Source organism: Lontra canadensis, unplaced genomic scaffold (genome assembly GCF_010015895.1).
Source record: "Lontra canadensis isolate GAN:19392208 unplaced genomic scaffold, GSC_riverotter_1.0 scaffold189, whole genome shotgun sequence".
Taxonomy (NCBI): Eukaryota; Metazoa; Chordata; class Mammalia; order Carnivora; family Mustelidae; genus Lontra; species Lontra canadensis.
In genome coordinates, this window is record NW_022631183.1 from 538519 (window position 1) to 557808 (window position 19290).

Sequence of the window (19290 nt, forward strand, 5' to 3'; positions counted from 1 at the left end):
CCTTCAATGGGCTGGGCACCATGTACCAAACTGGAGCTATAGAAGTGACTCGATTTCAAGCCTTGTCCTAGAAGATTTTAGAACCCAGTAGGTTTCTTCAGTCTGCTTAAATAGTTGCAACAGAACAGAGAGGGTGAAGCTTTCTTTTTCCAGGCTTTCTCTCTCATCTCACCTCACAGCGTCTAGATCCAGAAGCAAATGGTGCATTGTCGCACATTGTTCAGAATGGGTAATCTTGTAATCTGGACTGCCAACTAGCATGTATTTATAAAGTTAACCCCTCTGTGTAGACACATGCAGGTGACTCTCCCACTGAATGTCCCCCAACCAAAATTAATTTCCAAACCAGTTTCATGGTGGAGAGTTCTAAGAAAATGGGTAACTGCTTTTCCTCCTTCCCTTTAAAAGACTTTAGAGGGTTTGTCACCCTTTATTCGCTTTCTAGGACACAAAGATTATAGCTGTACAGGGTAAAGGGGGTGGGTTTTGGCTTATGAAGTCACAGACTTATCCCTGTTCCAGACCTCCCCAGTGTTATTCCCATAGCTAGGACCAAAGTGAGGCATGTCTGCCCTGGGGCAGGCAGAGGACATCTGCCCTCCCCACTGGGCTTCCCTAGTCAGAATGCATTGTGCCTCTCCTGTTCTCATTCTCTAGGTTCTCTAGGTGTGTGCACCTAGAGAGTTTACAGCTCCCTTTCTCTCTCCTCTCTTGAAGTAATTAGTCCCTCAGGACCTCATTCCTCCTTAATGATCCAGAGGAACTGGGGCAGACCTGACAGAATGTTCAGTCTACCTCGCAGGTTGCTCAGAGAGCTCTCTACAGGGGCAGAAGCTTGGATCTGTGCTTGCCCAGGAAAGGAGATATCACAGCTGCTAGAGCACCATTAATAAACCTGCACGAGAGCACAGACCTTAATAGAAATTAGACTGTTGGCCAGAAAATAATTTTAATGCAAAGTAGCAAGGGCCACTCCACTTTGTCATTTTCCTTGCCCTTGCCCTCCAGACTCCCCCTTCCTTTGACGGTGAGTGGGTGGGAGGAGCAGGCTGTATTTCCAGAGTGGCTGCCCATATGGGAAAGAGTCTCTCATCCTGGCAGCTTACTCCTAGGTCTGGAGGAGTGCTGGTGTCCTTTAGATCTTGGAGTAAGTGTGAAATAATAAAATAATTTATATGTGATTCATGCCTCTAGCACTCCCATTGCCTTCCTCTTTATAGTCATGGGGCAGCTTCATCGTCCTTGGACCCATGGGGACCCGACATTTCTTCTAAAGAACCTGCAAAATAAATACATCGTGAGAAAGCGTGAACTTCTCAGGAGTGGTGGGCTAGGAAAGAGGAGAGCAGAGCCTGCGTCTTTGAACATATCTCCTTTCTGGTTAAGGAACTAGAACCTGAAGGTAAGAGAAGGAGAGAGAAGGGAGGAAGGAACCAGGAAAAATGTACCTTCTCTGCTGTGGGGTATCCTTTGCTGTTATTCATGTTGATATTCTTCATGGAGATCAGGGTGATGCTGTCTTTCTCTCCATTGGCTGTGGAGCAGCTAGGGGTAGGAAAGGAACATGGGTTGTAACATGGAGGAGTGCACTGGGGTGGTCAGGGAGCTGTGGGGTCACGTGTTGGAACTTCGACCTTTGTTTCGATAAACCTGTATTTTGGTGATGGGCCCTAATGAAATGGGCATGTGCTTGGAAGCCCAAAAATCTTTTATCTAAATCTTAGTTTCACTACTTGCTACTCATGTGATCTTGACCAAGTTACAACGTCTCCAAGTCTCAATTTTTTCAAATGAACAGAATGCAATATATCTGCCTTGAAGAATTGATGTAAGAATTTGAGATAATATTAGAAAATATCTACCATAGTGCCTGGCATGTACAAGATGTTCCTAAATAAGTGTTTTCTTATTTAAAGGGGTATCTAGAGAGGCACCTGCGTGGCTCGGTCGGTTAAGCATCTGACTCTTGGTTTCAGCTCAGGTCGTGATCTCAGGGTCACGAGATTCGGCCCCACGTTGGGCTCTGCGCTTAGTGCAGAGTCTGCTTATGTTTCTCTCTCCCCCTTCCTCTGCCCTTATCCCCTCCTCTCTTTCTTTCTTTAAAATTAATCAATAAAATCTTTAAAAAAAAGATTATTAGAATCTGAATTACATATTAGAATATATGTATTCTATATATATAGTTATATATAGATATAGAATCTATCTATATAGAATCTATCTATCTATCTATCTATAAAATAATCTGAATTGTATTAGAATCTGAACTCCTACACTTTTCATGAGGGGGTTATAGAGGCTTAGCCCTTAGGCTGAAGAGTTCCAGTTCATCTCCTGTCTCCTGATTGTTTCATTTTAGCGTCACTCCTGTCCTGCCCATCCCTTGCCTTGGTCTCAGTGGTGGCTGTCAATATTCCATGCATGCTTGTGTGAACATCCATGTAGAAGGCAGGAAGTATCAGTTCTTTTTCTTTCTTTTTTTTTTTTTAAAGATTTCATTTATTTATGTTAGATCAAGAGAGAGAGAGAGAGAGAGAGAGCAGGGGGAGGGGCAGAGAGAGAGGGAGACAGAGACAATCTCAAGCCAGCTCCACACTGAATGCAGAGCCTGACACTGGGCTTGATCTCATGACCATGACCTGAGCTGAAATCCAGAGCTGGATGCCCAAAGGCCTGAATCACCCAGGCACCCCAGGAAGTTTCAGTTCTCTCTTGGAGTGGTGGACTGAGAGGTCAGATAGATGATTCCTCCCTTATACCTCTGACAGTCTTACCTTTCAGATAGCCCCGAACTCCCAGGCTTCTGGGGATCTGTAAAATAGTCAAAGGCACAGATTGGGGGTCACATGCTATAACTCAGAAGACCAGCCTGTCCCTCAAAGCCCACCCAAGTGGACTACCCTCCCATCTCATCAGTGGCGCTTATGTGCCATGCTTTTCCTACACTCCAGTCCCAAAATGCAGCTCTTAGTCTTTAAAGAGGGGCAAAGGGGGCCCTGAGTGGCAAGGATGTACCTTCAGACTCTTTGTTCTTCCGACACTTAAACCTTAGACTGACCACACTGACTAAGACGATCACCACAACCACCAGGATGACAATGAAGCTGATAACACCTGAGCAGGGAAAAGGTCAGGGTAAAGGAGAAGCAAAGGAAGGGTCAAAAGGGGGCAACAGGAGTCCAAATTCCCTTCCCAGCTAAGTGCTCTGTAGATAGGCTCTGAAAGCAAAGTGAATTCCCCTTCTCTGAAGAATAAATGAGCTCTCAGCCCACTACCCCTGGCCAGAGTAAGCTCCACAGCTGCCTCACCTCCCAACAAGAGCATGGAACCCAGCAGAGCCCAGAATTGCTGACTGGAGGGCCCATGGAGGCTCCTTCCTACCAGGGCCTCCTTCATCAGCCATGCCCTCCTAGAACAAATAGGTGGGATTTACACTTGTGTTTCCAGACCCAGAGTCCAAGTTAGTTCAGGGATGGGGTCTCCTGCCACTCTCCCCACCTTGTCTCTCTTACCAAATGCAGCCACAGTGAGCACCGTCTCTGATGTGGGACTGGGCAGGACAGACAAGTCTTCTTTGGTCCTCAGGCTCATAGTGGTTGATATGGGAGTAGTATTTTGAGAAGTGTCTGAAATGGAATGGGGATGGGTGCATTAGTGATGGGACTGGGATGGCCTGCCAGAGGAGAGAGCTAGCTCCCCTCCCACTTTCCCAGGTAAAGAACTCAGAAGGAGCCCATGCCCTATAAAAAAGACTTCCTCCTGCCACTCACACCAGATCTCGTGATTATGGGGGTCAGACTGGGTGACGTAACATGGGATCAGGTGATTGCTCTGCTGGTTGCTCATATTACTAGCTGCAGGGGACTCCAAAAAGTTCAGGATGCCTCCCCTGTTACTCTCTTCCCACCATCCTCTTGGGACCCATTTGTGCTCCACAGATAGGGAGCCAGACCGGGCAAGGTAGAGCCCTCTGTATCTTGCCAAAGGTTGAAGCAAGAGGAAAAAAAGCGCACTGGAGGTTTATCCCCAGGCACTCATTTAATAAGGCAGGCTGCTGGTTAAGGGGCACAAGTTTCCGGTCCTCTTAAAAAATAGTACGATCAGGGCACCTGAGTGGCTCAGTTGTTAAGCATCTGCCTTCAGCTCAGGTCATGATCCTGGGTTCCTAGGATTGAGCCCCACATTGGGCTCCCTGCTCGGTGGGAAGCCTACTTCTCCCTCTCCCACTCCCCTGCTTGTGTTACCTCTCTTACTGTGTCTCTCTGTCTCTCTCTCTGTCAGATACATAAATAAAATCTTTTTAAAAAAGTAGTATGATCACCCATCTCTTCTCCCCTTTGACTCTTTTTTTTTAAAGCTTTTATTTTAAAGTAATCTCTACACCCAACATGGAGCTTGAACTTGTAGCCCTGAGATCAAGAGTTGCAGCTCCAGCAGCTGAGTCAGCCAGGTGCCCCCTCTTCCACTCATTGTACTGCTGGTCTGATCGCTGTCCATTTCCTTATCCATCCCTGCACTGCCAAATAAGTCTGTGAGTATAAAAAAAATCCCAGAGCCAAGGGGTAGGATGAAAGAAAGGGTCAGGGTGCTCTTCATTGAGAACACAGATAGGACAGTAGGGCCACAACGGAGGTGTCTGTCCCCTCCCAGCTCTTGCCCCACACTGGCGTATGAGGTTAGCCTGCCCAGAAGAGCATGGAGCCCTGGCCGAAGGCCTTTTGCCTCCCTTTTCATCATTTTGGGTTCTACCTCTCCCTTTTCCCTCCATGCCTTCATCAGTCCTGAGTCCAGGCTCCTTTTGCCTTCATTGTGACCAGGCCCAAGGCTGTGTCTCTACTTCCCACCAAACCTCTCTCATCCCCAAACCAAGCTGCCACTAATGTGGCTCCCGGCCCTGCGAGGCCTCCTTGTGGGGCAGAACCTGGGCATCCTGAAGAGGTGGAGAAGGACCCCAACCAGACATGACCCAGTGCTCCTGACCCTCAGCCCCAGGTACTCACCAAGTCCTGCTGTGGACGTCTGTGCCTGGGACTGACTGTCCATGGTGCTTGGTGTCACAGGTTTACTGGTCACCATGAGGACCTGTGAGGCCTTGTCCTGAGGTGCTGTGGAGTAGGAAGCATGGGTGGGCCTGCTCAGGCCTCAGCCAGTGTGTACAAGGGTCCCTCTTCAGACCCAAACCTTCCTTTTCTTTACTGCTTTCAATTCCAGAAGAAGCCATCCTCTCTTTTTAACTTTGGGCCTTTACCTATAGGGTTCTGTCTGCCTGAAATCTACCCTACCACCCTCCACCCCACAGTCCTCATCTGCTTAACTCCATCTTGGACCTCCACTTCCAAGGTCACTCACTCTAGCATGTCTCACCTGGCCCCTGAGTCAGAAGTGGCCTACGTCCAAGTCTGTCTCGGCCCTTGCAGCATGTTCTGCTGTGGTCATCACAGCCCTTTCCCCCTGCTTTGTAGCTGGCCACATGAGGTCCTGTTTACTTGTCTGCTCCCCACCAGTCTGTATTCTCCTGTAGGGCAGCAACTGTGTCTGCTTCCTCACTGGGCCCTCCCCAGAAGGCATCTGGATCTGAGCCTCAGAGTACCTTGGGTCCTCGTGCTGGCCAGAGAGCTTGGGCTGCTGGGATCTGAGGAAAGGCTCATTCCTGCAAGGACAGAGGCAGTGGGAGATTAGAGGGGGCAAATTGGGTGACACCACACTCCCTTACCCAGCTGAGAACCCTTGGGCTCCAAGCAGATCCAAAGGGCTGGGTGGGGGGTTGGGCAGGGGGCTGGGCTGGGGCAGGGAGCAGCCCTTCTGCAGCCACACTCACTCACCTATGTTGGAAAAAAGAGGCTCTGTGGTCCGACTTGGGCTGCTAAAGTTTCCTGAAACAAATCATCTGAGGCTATTACTCCGTCTCCCTGTCTTCCACATAGATGGAGTTTTCTAATCTTTCTCCCTGCCCCACCCCCCAACCTCCAACCATTCATCCGTCTCCTCTTTTGAGGCACATTAGCCTAGGTCAAGCTGAAATAGTCCCCAGAGGAGCTCAGCCTTTGATGTCCTAAGAGCTTGGGCCCCACCCCCAGTCACCTGAGATCCGTGCTCCTCTTGCCCTAAGTGGCCAGGCCTCAATGCTAGAGTAGGTTCCGTGTGTTTGGTCTTACCCTGAGATTGCCCTGGGCTGGGAGTGGTGGCTTGCAAGAGAGAGCAGAACACTTTGACTAGTTTGGCGAGACTCTTGCCCAGCTCCAAGCCCACAGGAGAACCCAATCTTTCCAAGCCTTCCATGTTGGAAGGCAGGCACACTTGGCAGAGGGCTGGAGGACGTGGCTCTGGTTCACAGGCCTAGCTTCCTCTGAAACCATAACTCAATAGTACCATCACCCCCACCTCAAGTTCAGTGTCCCAGAATCCTTTTCTGTCTCTTTAATGCCACGTGGGTTCTAAGCCAAGCTGATAGGAGGTCAGGGGAACGTTATTTCAAACCAGTGATTTGTCCAAGAACAGAGGGCCAGTGACCTTTGATGTCTGGATAAGGACCTAGGACTCCAGATTCTTGCTTTCCTACCATTGAGCCATCCATTTCTCCCTGTGAATATTGTCATCTTGGTCCTGCCCCCAAGGGAAGGGGATGGAAAGAATAATGTGGTGAATAAAATGAGGTTAGGGACTGGGGTTGGTATCTGGGCTGTCTCTCTGCCCCGTACTCCAGTAGGAAGGAAGAGCACACACAAGAAGTGAATTCTGAGGTATATATAAAGGCCAGGGAAGCTCTAGAACACGGGGCCAATTTTACCTTCACAGGCAGAGGCTACTTCAGAAACGGCCATTGTTGTCCAAAGCCAGGGAGGAGCCAGTTACCAGGAGGCCCCAGTCAGAAGCCCTCACTGGCTTTTCGGTTTGTACACGTGTATGCCTGCAGGCCTCTGTGCCGCTGTGTATGTGTGTTTTTGTGCCCCTGTGTGCGGCCCCTGTGTGTGTGGGACCTGAAAGGTCAGGTTGTGTTTGCTCATTTTCCACAATGAAATCATTCTTGAAACCTGTGAACAATGTGAAATGAAAACAACATGGGGAAGTGGACCCGCCCAGCCTGGTTCCCGTCTCTCTGCCTCGGCAGGGACCGCAGCCTCTGGCCTGGCCCTTGGGCTCCCAGGCCCCCTGTCCGCAGGGAAGTCCCAAGCCTGGGGCGGGGTGAGCGGAGGCAGCTGCCAGCCAGGGCCCTCCCAGCCTGTGGCAGCCTGCCGGTCTGTTTATTTTCCTTAGCCACTGCCTTCCTCCGTGGGGCTATCACTTGGACAGTGGGGATTTAATGGTTTCCAAGCCCAAGCTTGCCTAAAGCCTGGCTGTGTTTTTCCAGGTCACCAGTCTCTGGTAGTACCCTCCCTCTTTGGGTGGGCATAGGAGGGGTATTAACACTCCTAGGTGCCTGAGGCTGGAGAGAACTCTACCAGCTGAAAATGACCCTGGAAGAACACCTTTCAAGGCACATCCTGAAAACAGCCGTCAGCTACTGATCCAGTGTGTTTTAGGTTCTGTCTGAGCTCTGTCATGTCGTAACGTTAGTTTTTAGTGTGTGGCCACAGTACAGTGCCTTCCCGCAGATGTGGGAACAAAACTAGGGGCTTGGAAGGAGTTCCAGAGTCACAGACTCCAAGTTCAAGTACCCTGATCTCTGTCTTCTGGCCCTGTCTCCCTACCAGCACTTTCTGTCACCAGTGGATTCCTCTGTGAGTAGAGGAGGGACTTAAGGAACACCTGTTTCTGCAGGCCAGGGTGCCTCTGACCACTGGGCATACAGACAGCCCAAGAACTGAGGGCTGCAGAGATTTCTGATTTTCCCATCTCTTCTCTCTAATCCCTACCTGCTTCATGACCTTCCAGCCTTTCCCTTCTCCCTCTCCACCACCCCTGTCCCTTATTTTCTTCAGCAGCATAATTTAATAGTTAAAAAATCACAGCTTTTGGAGTCTGACAGGTGTGAGTTCAAGCCCAGACTCCACCACTTCCTCTCCGACCTAGGCCTGTTTTCTCTTCTTTAAAACTCAAATGACTTTCATACCTCATAAGTGATTGTGAGGATAAGAAAATTCATCTAAAGCACTTAACCCAGTGCCTGACAGACAGTCCATGCTCAATAAATACTAGACATTTTCAGTTTTGCACTGTTCCTTCCAATCCTCCAAGTCTCTGTGTATCCACGTCAAGTCACCTTGTGGGCCTGATTAGCCTCCCAATGGTTCCCTCAAGGGGGATAGTAAGTGTACTGAGATTTCGAGATGAGAGATGAGGAAATTCAAGGGGCGAGCATGGCTTATGTAGAGTTTACACAGGATGTTTCGAGCCGTCCCACTTCCTGGGACACTGCCCCCACACGAGTCTTGCCATTTAATCTCCTCCTCTGCCACTTCTGTGGTTTCTACAAGAGTTTAGTCCTGCAGCCCCAGACCAAATGTGTGACTCTGTCCTCTGGGGGTGTGGGGCTGGGGGTGGGGGAGCAATCAGAGTCTTACTCCGAGCCCATGGGCTTCTAGAGAAAAATCTGACCTCTTCGGGGAGGGAGTACTGGAACTCAGGCTTCCCACCCCCTACCAGGGGAGAGCCATCCTCTCTCCCCGTCCAAGCACTTTGTACTTTTTTGCACTTTTTTCTGCTGCTCTGAGAGCAGGCTCATAAGTCCACAACAGAGGACGGCTGGAGAGTGAGGTGGGGGTGGGGAAGGGATGACCAAAGGGAAGTCGCTACCCTGTGAGTCAGAATCTCCTGGATTTCTCATGGTTCCCAGCAACTGCTCCCTAATTAGGGGACCCCTTGTGAGCTGCTTCACCCCTCATGGGCTAGCAGAAGGCAGTGTCAGAGGTGTTGTTTCCAGTCATCTCCTCTGGCTATCTTCTCACCCAGCCCCCCACTGGGTGACGATGCTGTGTATATCCTCTCTGGTAAATAGTTCTTTGTATCTAACCTGAGTCCCTCTTGCTGTGATTTGAGCTTCAAGTCAACATTTGGAATGCCCATGTTGTTACTCCTCATATGAAAAAAGAGTAAGGATCACCTGTAAAGCCTGAAGCGCAGACAACTGTATGCTAGAACACCCTGGAAGGAGCTTTCTGGCCTCAGTCTCACACCAAGAGAGTCGCTTCCCCACATTTCAGGAGACCAGCCTCTGTGGGTGCCCCAGTTCATCCTGGAAATTTTCTCACAAAAGGGTTTCACGACACCTCAACTTTGCGTTCACTCGGTACTGACCCCCCCGCCCCAATTCAACTGGTTCCCTTCATGAGAAAGCTCTGGAATTTCCCTTGGGCATGGGCCTGGATGGAGAGCATGTGCCTCGGTCTGTCTGTGGTGAAGGATGGACTGGCACCCGGGACTGCCAGTGGCGGGAGAGGAGCTGCTGGAGCGGAGGGGCAAGTGCCTCTTACCTTGGATTAGGAGGACGCCGAGGATGGCCCAGCACAGCTGTGTGGCTCTGACCGTGCCCATGTCAGCGGGGTCTGTGGCGGGCAGGCAGCCGCTCCACGCTGGCTCTGTCCATAGTGGAGAAGAGAGAGGGAGTGCTGGGGCGGGGTGTCGGGTGGGGGCTGGCTCTCCAGGAGCTTCCTGTCAAAGAATAGAAGGAAACAGATTGGGACTGGCTCCAGGGGCCCTGCTCAGCCCAGCAGGCCCAGATGAGGATGTAAGGCTGGAGCAGCCGTGACCATGCCCGGAGCTCTGCCCGGCCTGGGCTAGAGCCACTGTGGTGTCTGTCCTCCAGGGCCTTTCGACAAAGATCAGTGATGGCCGAGAGGCTCCAGGCCCCCTCTCTTCCCCTCTGAGGGGCCATCAGGTCCCTCCACACACAGTCTGGAGGCTTTTGGAGGTTTTCCTGGAGTCAAACTCCAGTCCTTCCCCATACTGTTTCAGACCAGGTCCCCGTCGCCCTTGACTGAGCCTTGAAGCTCAGCCACCAGCCACCCATGCTCAGGAGACCTTGAATGCTTCCCTTTCCTCTCCCTCCTCAGGGCTCCCCATGCGGATGGGACGCCCAGCACCTTTCATGGAGGCCTTACAAACATTGTTCTTCTTTTTAAGGTTTTATTTTTAAGTAATCTCTACAACCAATGTGGGGCTCCATCTCAGAAGCCTGAGATCAAGAGTTGCTTGCTCCCCTGGTGGAGCCAGCCAGGTGCCCCTCTGGTTATTCTGAACAGTTCTTCATGTTGGCAGAGCTGCATTCCCTCCCAATGCTCTAGGGAAGTATCTGTTCCTTGCCTCTTCCAGCTTCCAGCAGCTGTTGGACATTCCTTGGCTTGTGGCCACATCACTTCAATCTCTGCCTCCATCTTCACATCACCTTCTCCTTTGTGTGCCTCTTATAAAGACACTTGTCATTGAATCTCATGACCATCTGGATAATCCTGGATGACCTCCTCATCCCAAATCCTTAACTTAGTTACATCTGCGAAGACTGTTTTTCCATGGAAGGTAGTATTCCCAGGTTCTGGGGACTAAGATAACAATGTATTTTTGTGGGGGGTACCATTCAGGCACCATGGCTAGCTTTTCTCCCACTTTAAAGTTCCTCTTTTCACCTTTGTAATTATGTAAATACTACATATTACAATCGTTTATTATTTTGATGAACAAATTGTCCCCATTTTGGTCATTGGGGATCTCTTCAAGCTGGCTTTCATGTCCTATTGACATGGTTCCATCATTCTTTGAGCACTTTCTTACTTTCTGGAATAACAAGATGTTCCATGTTCATCCTGTGCCCAACCTTGGGATCAGCTATTTCTCCAAGGAGCCCTAGTTACAAATGGTATTTAGAAACTGAGATCCAGTCAGTAGGTGTGTTCATTGCTACTCATGGGTAGCCTCTCTAAGGCCTCTCTCTCTCTTTCTCTCTTTTTTAAGATTTTTAAAAACCTGGGCACCTGGGGGGCTCAGTGGGTTAAGCCTCTGCCTTCGGCTCAGGTCATGATCTCAGGGTCCTGGGATGGAGCCCCGCACAGGGCTCTCTGCTCAGCGGGGGGCCTGCTTCCTCCCCCCCGCCCCCGCCTGCCTCTCTGCCTACTTGTGATCTCTGTCTGTCAAATAAATAAATAAAATCTTAAAAAAAACCCCTTTATTTATATATTTTAGAGAGTGGGGGGTGGGTAGAGGAGCAGAGGGAGAGGGACAAACAGACTTTGTGCTGAGCATAGCACCCCACTCAGGGCTCGATCCTTTGACCCTGAGATCATGACCTGAGACAAAAATCAAGAGTTACAAGCTTAACCAACTGAACCACCCAGGCACCCTCCAAGCCCCTTCTCTTAAATCTGGCTCTCATTGAATTTATTTGATCACTCGCCTTGTAACTAACCTCCCATCTCAGCGCCACCCTCCCCTCAAGGATACCTTCTACTCAGTCTCTGACCCTTCACTCTGGGCCCTTCCTACACCTCCTGGGCTCTAACAGCCTTCTCTGTGACTACCTCCCACCTCCACGGGCACGTTGCCTAACTTGTCCTGCCTCACCTTTGGGACTGGATTATTCTAGAAGTAAAGGGAGAACAAGAGAAGGAAGAGCTTTCCCTTTATTTTCAAATTATAAGCCTTTCCTGCTGGCTCACAGTCTTCATCACGATATTGTATTTTTTTTTTCACATTTTATTTATCAATTTATTTTAGAGAGAGAGTATGCATGTGTGAGGGGGTGGGAGGACGGAGGGAGAGAGACTGGCTGACTTCATGCTGAGTGCAGAGCTGGATCCCATGACCCCAAGATCATGACCTGAGCCAAAACCAAGAGTCAACCCACTGAGCCACCCAGGTGCCCCTCATTGTGATCAGTTTTAATGGCAACGTATTTACTGTTTTGTGGTCTGTTTAACCACTTCCCTGTTTTTAAACGTTTAAGGTGCTTCTGGTTTTTCTTTTTACGACTGATACTGCTGTAGACAGCTACAGGCTTCGTTTTAACCATTCTAATAGATACTTAGTTTTTTATTGTGTTTTTTATTTTCTTTTTCTATTACTCTTTAAAGATTCTATTTATTTGAGAGACAGAAAGAGAGAGAGAGTGAAGGGAGGAGCAGAGGGGGAGGGAGAGGGACAATCAGATTCCACAATGAGTGGGGAGACTGACATGGTGCTGGATCCCAGAACCCTGAGATCATGACCTGAGCCAAAACCAAGAGTCAGACGCTCAACCCACTGGACCACCCAGGTGCCCCTACTGTGGTTTTGTTTTTTTTTTTTAAGATTTTATTTATTTATTTGACAAACAGAGATCACAAGTAGGCAGAGAGGCAGTCAGAGAGAGAGGGAGAAGCAGGCTCCCCGCTGAGCAGAGAGCCTGATGCGGGGCTCGACCCCAGGACCCTGAGATCATGACCTGAGCCGAAGGCAGAGGCTTTAACCCACTGAGCCACCCAGGTGCCCCTATTGTGTGTGTGTTTTTTTAAGAGCTTTATTGAGATATAATTCACATGCCACTAAAGGCTGAACGTTTGTGTCCCCTCAAAATTCATATTAAAATCCTAACTTCCAAGGTGATGGTATTAAGAGGTGGGGCTTTTGGGAGATGATTAGGTCATAAGGGTGGAGCCTTCCTGAACAGGAAGCGTGCCCTTATAAAAGAGACTCTAGAAAGCTAGCTTGTCCCTCTGAGCCTCAAGAGGACACAGTGAGAAGGCACCATCTATGAATCAGGAAGTGGGATCTTGATGGACACTAAATCTGCTGTCATCTTGATCTCGAACTTCCCAGCCTCCAGAACTGTGGGAAATAGATTTCTGTTCTTTATAAGCCACCCAGATTATAGTATTTTGGTATAGCAACCTGACCACCCTAAGACGCATACTATACAATTTACCCATTTAAACTGTACAATTCTGTGGCTTTTAATATTATTCAGAGACTTGTGTAACCAGCACCATGACCAATTTTAGAACATTATCATTACCCGACAAAGAAATCCGACACCCATTATAGACCTATAGGTTTTAATAAGAAGGCTGGAAATCGGATGCAGTTGAGATGGGTAGCCCTTGCTCTCGGCCTACTTCCAGTGATGCAGAACTTAAGAATGAACCCCAAAAGGCAGCCAGGTCCCAGATGTTCCCTATCCTGGCAACCTCCTGCTGGCTTGCTCAGAACGTCCACACAATTCCCTCTCCTTCAGCTTCAGCAGCAGAATCCTAACCATGACTTCCTTCAGTGAGGACAGGAGGGAGGAAGGGCTGCTCCTTGCTTCCCCTAGGCAACAAGGCCACTTCCGCCTCCACCGGGGAGCTGGAAAAGAGAAATGACCCCAGGGTACGGAACTGAGTCAGGGGCCTCCTGCCCAGAGGGGTGACGGTGATGAGGACCCCAGAGTCTTTTTATTTGTGGTTCCAGTGCTCAAATGTTGAGAGCCAGGGCTTTTCTTCTCTGAAATAAGAGCACATTCTTGATCATTTTAGAACCTGAACCTGAGAGATTCCATTACAACACAAAGCCAAAAAGAAACAGAGGGAGTAAGTCACTGAACACCTGTTGTGGCTGAGAACTGCCATCCCCATAGGTGCAAGGTAATGGCTTACAAAACTCCAGGACTCAGGACAGGATGGGGGTGGGAGGATGCTTCCAGTTTCCAATTCTATTCAGCAATCTTTGTCCAGTACCTGCTGTCTAGTACCAGGCACTGTGATGGACTCTGGGACACAGACAGGAAGCCCTGATGGGGCTCAGAGGCTAGGAGGAAAAATGGGCCCCCACACACCTGTATATCAAAGTGTGACAAATGTCAGGAGCAAGGGAAGAAACATACCAGTGTAGGGTTGAAGGAAAATAAAGAAAGCTACGTCAGTAGAGTGTGCTGAAGACTACATTCCTGGCAGAGGTGGAGCTTGAACCAAAGCCATAAAAGATGATTAAAGTTTAGATGGTGGGAATGGGGGAAGCGCAGCTCCCAACACTGAGCATAGAGATGGACAAGTTAAGGAAGGCTGAAACAATGGTCTAGTCCCAAAAGTTTCCCCTTATCCTTTCTCAGGCCTTTTAGGAAGTAGATCCAAGACTGATGAGGGAGGGAAAGGGGAGGTGAGCCCTCAGCAGGATCAGGAATTGGGCTTTTTGACTCAGGGACTGGAGCCTCAGTGGTGGTGCCTATGGGAGCAATGGGACATGTGTCTTAAGGGGGCAGGAACCAAAGAGCAGAGGCTGAAGCTCTGGCCTGTGACAGAGCCCATATTCCCTCTGGCTGAAGGCTAAATGAACCCATATGGGACATTCAGAGCCTTGGAGGCACTAGTAGGGAGTTAGCCTCCTAGCTGGCTTCAAGGTCAGCCAGCCACTTGTCTCACTCAGTTGCCGGGTCAGGCCAGCGGCTCAGTGACCTCGGGTTCAGTGAGCTGGCAGATGAGGTCTCTGAATGTCAGAGTGTGGAGAAGCTTGGCTGAAGGACAAGGAATCAGGAGGCACCATCAGGAGGCACCATCTTGCCTCCTGAGATCAAACTACTGGGTGAAGGGAATTCCCAGGGGTCTCCTGGTCTTCAGACGGGAATGGAGGGCGGTACAAGCACAGCAAGGGACAGAATGAAGGGTGGCTGGTTTCATGGAGTTAGTTGAGACCAAAAATTACCCTTTATGAATCTCCGGATGGGCACTTTTTAAAAAAGGCTTTATTTTTAAGTAATCTCTACACCCAACGTGGGGCTACAACCCCGAGATCAAGAGCCTCTTGCTATATGGACAGAATCTGCCAGATGCCCCCGTGGGCACTTTTCATGACTTGGACACATTGAAGCCCACACATTCTCAAAATGAAGTTACATTCAGACAAATGCAAAGAGATGTGTAGGATTCATATTTGTAAAAACCAAAGAAGAAAAAGTCCAATGAGAAAAAAATACCTTGCACAGCAATAATAAACATCAAATTCAACAACATGGTTACCCATGGGGTAAGAAGGAGGGGAGAGGTCAAAAAGTGGGGCTTCTTTTTTATTTGTTATATTTTGGTTCTTAAAAAGTTTTGAAATAAACATGACAAACTGTTAAGATGGACAGAGCTGGTGGTTGGACCAAGGGATTTAGTATATTATAGTCTACTTCCAGTGTGTTTGAGATATTGCATTTAAAAAAAAATCGAAGAGACAGTACTGTCAGGAAATTAGTCGAGGTGGGGAGTGGGATGTCATGGTGGAGAGCAGGATGGGGTGGGGGCGCTGGCAAGGTGTCTGCGACTTGCTGGAGGAGGGGTGGGCAGGCAGACCCAGGCTGCTAAAGCTAGCAGGGAGCAAGAAAGGAGGTGCCAAGATCAAGGTCAGATCACAGTTAAGGAAGGGCTGGGCCCTGGGGAGTCCCAGTATTCGCGGAAGTGAAAGCGCGGGAGAGTATGTATGCAGAGGGTGTGTGCGCCCCATAGACGTGGCAGCTCCGGGTAGGGGACAAGCTGGGGCAGCAGGCTCTTCTTCGCAGGGCTGGCCACCAGTCCCCGGGGAGCCTTGCACCAGGCGGACAATGCACCAGGTAGACTTTGGGCTCAACCCCTCCAGATAAGCTGCCTGTCTCCCTGCAGGGACCCCAGCCCTTTCCCCAGACTGAACTTCCCTTTTTCCCCTGTACATCCGGAGCTGCTTTCCCCCTCCCTCCCCTGTGCAGGGACCTCTGTGGCCTGGACCCCAGAGAGCCTCAGACTTTTAACTGGGGGTTGGTATTGGGCTTCCTACATGCAAAGGGACAGTGTTGGGGATGACAGTGTGACTGAGAAACTAAAGAGAGTGTTCTCAATAGTCTACCCTGGACCCCAATTGCCAGTCTCTTGCGGGAGGGTCAGGCTTATGGCTCCAGGTTTAGGGGAGAGGCTCCACCCCCATGTTGGGAGGGGGGGCACTGATGGTCCAGGGGGTATGGGGAGGGAGGCTAGGGAGAGAAGTTTTCTTGAGCCTGTGGTAACTTCATCAGCTGGCTCTGGCATTTATCGTTTGGAGGTTTGCTGCCTTCATGGTAATCCATCCCACCCCTACTCAACAGTTGGCAGAGCCGAGACAGACAGACATTACCCCCAGCTTCTGGCTGGGACCTTGAGAGAGGCAGAGGCTGGCATGGGTTCTCCTCAATGCAGCCAGGAATCCACACTGGGCATCCCCTCCCTTCCAGGTCCAGACCTGAGACCCCTAAGAAGATCCTATGTTATGGGATGAGGTATCCCCTTTGCTTTACCCCCAGCCTTGGGGGTTCCTGCCTCATTTTCCTTTCTCCCTCCCCCAAGGTACCACCCCTCTGCCTTCTGTGTGAGTTGAGGGTGGTGGGAACCTAAGACACTCAACACAATGACTCCCTTCTCCCAGGACTTGAAGAAGGGCTGCTCACTGCCCACAGGCCGGGCCATGGAACAGCAGCCCCTCGTGGCTCAGATTCCTGACCTAGGACATATAATCTATTGGAATTTTACTGGAGGCCTGGATAGACAGATCAGTGGGAGGGGACGGATGTGGGGGGCCACACTCTGTATGCCAGACTGTAAGGAAGCCCTCTCCATCCCTTTCTGAATTACTTTGTCTCCCTATTCTCTTTCTCTGTCTCTCTACATCTATTTCATTCCTGGTTCTTTATCTCTCTTTCTTTGTCTTCTTGGCTTTGTGTTTTCCTCTTTCTCTCTGTATCCCCCCCACCACGCACCTGTATTTTTCTTTGATTCTCTCTCTTCCTACATGCGGGTTTTTTTGTGGGGGGAGTTGTGGAGTTTATTGCTATGCATGTGTTTATCTGTATGTTTCTTTGTCTCTCCATGTCTTCCCTCCCTTTCTTTGTCTCTCCATTTCTTCACTCCCTTTCTTTGTCTGTGTTTCTCTCTCCCTAATGCTCTCTGTCTCTCAGTTCCCTTTGGGTGTCTGTCTCTCCATTTGGCTCTTTTTCCGTGTGCACAGGCCCATATCACCCTTTTTCTCTCTGCCACTCCCCTACCAGGCTGGCCAACGTCCCTGGCCTTCTGCAGCTGTGAACGGCTCAGGGCAGGAGCCCCAAAGGCAACTCCCAGAGGTGCCGGGTGGGACCTGGGAACCACCAAGAGGGGATGGGCTACCCCTGCTCACCATCATTGTTGCTGCTTTTGTCCTGCTGGCTGTCTGTATCGTGGTGGCTGTCCACTTTGGGCCAAGACTACACCAGGGCCGTGCCACTCTCCCCGCAGAGCCACCAGCCCCAAAGCCGGAAGGCGGCATCTACCTCATCCACTGGCGAGTGCTGGGCCCCCAGGATGCTCATGGAGACACCTGGCAGGAACCTCCTGTCCCTGGCTCCTGCCCCGTGCCAGATGGGCCTAGGCTCAGCGTTGATGAAGTCACATGTCTGTAGGAGGGACACTTTGAAAAGTTGGACTGACCTGGCTCACAACAAGAAACTGGACAGAGAATTAGGGCAAAAGCAACTTGGGGTCTGGACATCAGAGCTTTGGAAATGCACACATGGACTCAGCTGGAGCTGCTCTCTCGGCAGAATATTTATAGAGAAAGTGCTGATGCGGACAGGAGAAATAAAAGAAGCTTGAGGGCTTTGCCTGGAAACATGCTCCTGTGAGCATTACCAGGGCCCAAAGCTGCCCTCACAAAGCTACCTCCTGCTTTTCAGGACCATCAGATCCTTGACCCTCCTTTACCAAGTTTGTACCTCCTCCTCTCATCCCTAATCTCCTTTGCTTTTGGTGTCTGCATGAGTCCAGCTTGCAAGATTCCCCCACCTACCCCACCCCTGTGCGGGGAATCTCAGAGTCTCGCTGTAGAGGTCCTGCCCCCAGTGCCCCCAGGTTCTGTGAGAGCTAGTCAGGGAGAGCCGAGGCAAAGAACCTAGGGGTCTGCCTTCTCTGGTACTCAGGAAAAGAAGGAAAATCTGTTGCCCTTCACTGATCAGAAGATAGCCCTTTGGCTCCTGGGGCCTAACCCTCTTCAACAACTTCCAAGGCCCTTGTAAAGCCCCAAGCACCAATTATTCTCCCTACATGGCTTTTGAATGCCTCCTACTATGTTGGGGCAAGACTTTTTCTTGCCTTCCCAGGATGAGAGGGAGGGAGTTCGGGGGCTCTCTTTACCTGCCCCTTTTTGTGTGTATGGGCCAGTTGGAACCAGCCTAAAATTTATCCCATGACGTGTCCCAAATCCAGAACCTTCCAGCTAGTGGGAACACAAGAAAGGAAAAGGAGATCCATGCTGCTCGTCTAAGGGAAAGAAGGAGTGAGGAGAGGGATTTGCAGGGGATGGTGGGCGTGGAGGTTGATAAGATGCGGGAAGGCAGTGCTGAGCCTCCGGGTGGCTCTCCAAAAGGACCCTGTCCCTGACCCAACTGTACCTCAGTGTTGTGCAGTTGAGAACGTGCAGATAGGAGTTTATGGAGGGGCATCTGGGTTCTTTACACTGGGGAATGCCTGAGGACAGCAGATGCACCCTGGTACTGGCCTTGGTGAGACCCTGGCCGTCAGGAAGGTGAGGATGGCAGACAATGCAGAGGAACAGAGGTGGAGATTGTAATGTGCACTGAGGACTGGCCTGCCTCCTTTGTGGTCCAGCTGTACACTGGGCACCCGACTCACCCGTGGACCTGTGGATATCCTAGCATTCACTCCTCATAACAACTTTGGGAGAAAGAGCCCCTGTTCTCCCAGTCTTACAGTGGAGGATATCCAGATCCCCAGGTGGACACAGATGCCAAGTGGTGAAGTCAGGATTTGAACCTGAACTGTCAGACTCTCCAGCCTGAGCACCAAGTTGGGGGCTAGATGGGTGGGGGCAGATCATTTTGGAAAGGCCCTTGATTCTCCCCTGGTTTCTAGGCACAGGAATGATTGGTATAAGGTTGGAGGAGCCTCGGGCCTTGGGGGGCAGGATGGCTGGGACAGCTGGGAAGAAGAGATTGTGTCCTCCTTTCCTCCTTAGGCTCTGGAATCCTTGGGAGCAGTTGGTTCCTTCTGACAAATGTGTGTCTCTCTGTTGGGCCCATCTCCACAGTGATGCTGTACGCAGAAATTTGTGCTGAGCATTTGTGATAAAAAAACAGAGGTGAGGGGCGCCTAGCTAGCTCAGTCGATAGAGCGTCCAACTCTTGATCTCGGGGTTGCGAGTCGAGACACATGTTGGGTATGGAGGTTACTTAAAAAAATTTAAAACAAAATGAAACAAAATCAAACCAGAGTGGGAGGTAGGGAACAAGTGGGTAAAACAGAAGGAACTGGTAGAAATGGGCTGCCTGCCCCCCCTGATAGAGGAGGTTTGCCATTACAGCATCGTAATGGCTCGGTTCTAACAGTGATGGCATGGCATAAGACACAGCAGATGCCTGGGTGTGTTGTCCAAGGTCTC

The 19290-nt window shown here is 50.2% G+C and overlaps 2 protein-coding genes across 2 annotated transcripts; one reads left to right on the forward strand and one right to left on the reverse strand.

Annotated features, from left to right (window-relative positions):
- Nucleotides 1-932: 932 nt before the first annotated feature.
- On the reverse strand, nt 933-12943 carry ECSCR (endothelial cell surface expressed chemotaxis and apoptosis regulator). The gene is made up of 12 exons (XM_032847543.1): nt 12920-12943; nt 11448-11508; nt 9724-9745; nt 7802-7808; nt 5823-5874; nt 5591-5650; nt 5001-5105; nt 3513-3626; nt 3016-3114; nt 2775-2811; nt 1449-1545; nt 933-1279 (listed from the first exon to the last, which is right to left on the reverse strand). The coding sequence occupies exons 1-12, from the start codon at nt 12941-12943 to the stop codon at nt 1271-1273; spliced, it is 687 nt and encodes a 228-aa protein (XP_032703434.1). The 3' UTR covers nt 933-1270.
- A 2207-nt stretch (nt 12944-15150) lies between these two features.
- SMIM33 (small integral membrane protein 33) lies at nt 15151-17977 on the forward strand. The gene is made up of 2 exons (XM_032847469.1): nt 15151-15469; nt 16910-17977. Exons 1-2 carry the CDS (start codon nt 15152-15154, stop codon nt 17294-17296), a joined length of 705 nt encoding a protein of 234 aa, XP_032703360.1. The 5' UTR covers nt 15151; the 3' UTR covers nt 17297-17977.
- The last annotated feature ends 1313 nt before the right edge of the window (nt 17978-19290 follow it).

Coding starts and splice junctions, on each gene's coding strand:
- ECSCR (XM_032847543.1), bottom strand. CDS start 12,943: ATGGGTGTCGGATTTCTTTGTCGG. Junction 9,746..11,447: donor CGTGCCCGTGGAGGTGGGAG/GTAGTCACAGAG, acceptor CTTTGTCGAAAG/GCCCTGGAGGACAGACACCA. Junction 3,115..3,512: donor GCTCACTGTGGCTGCATTTG/GTAAGAGAGACA, acceptor TTCCCTGCTCAG/GTGTTATCAGCTTCATTGTC.
- SMIM33 (XM_032847469.1), top strand. CDS start 15,152: ATGGGGTGGGGGCGCTGGCAAGGTGTCTGCGACTTGCTGGAGGAGGGG. Junction 15,470..16,909: donor CCAGGCGGACAATGCACCAG/GTAGACTTTGGG, acceptor CTCCCCTACCAG/GCTGGCCAACGTCCCTGGCC.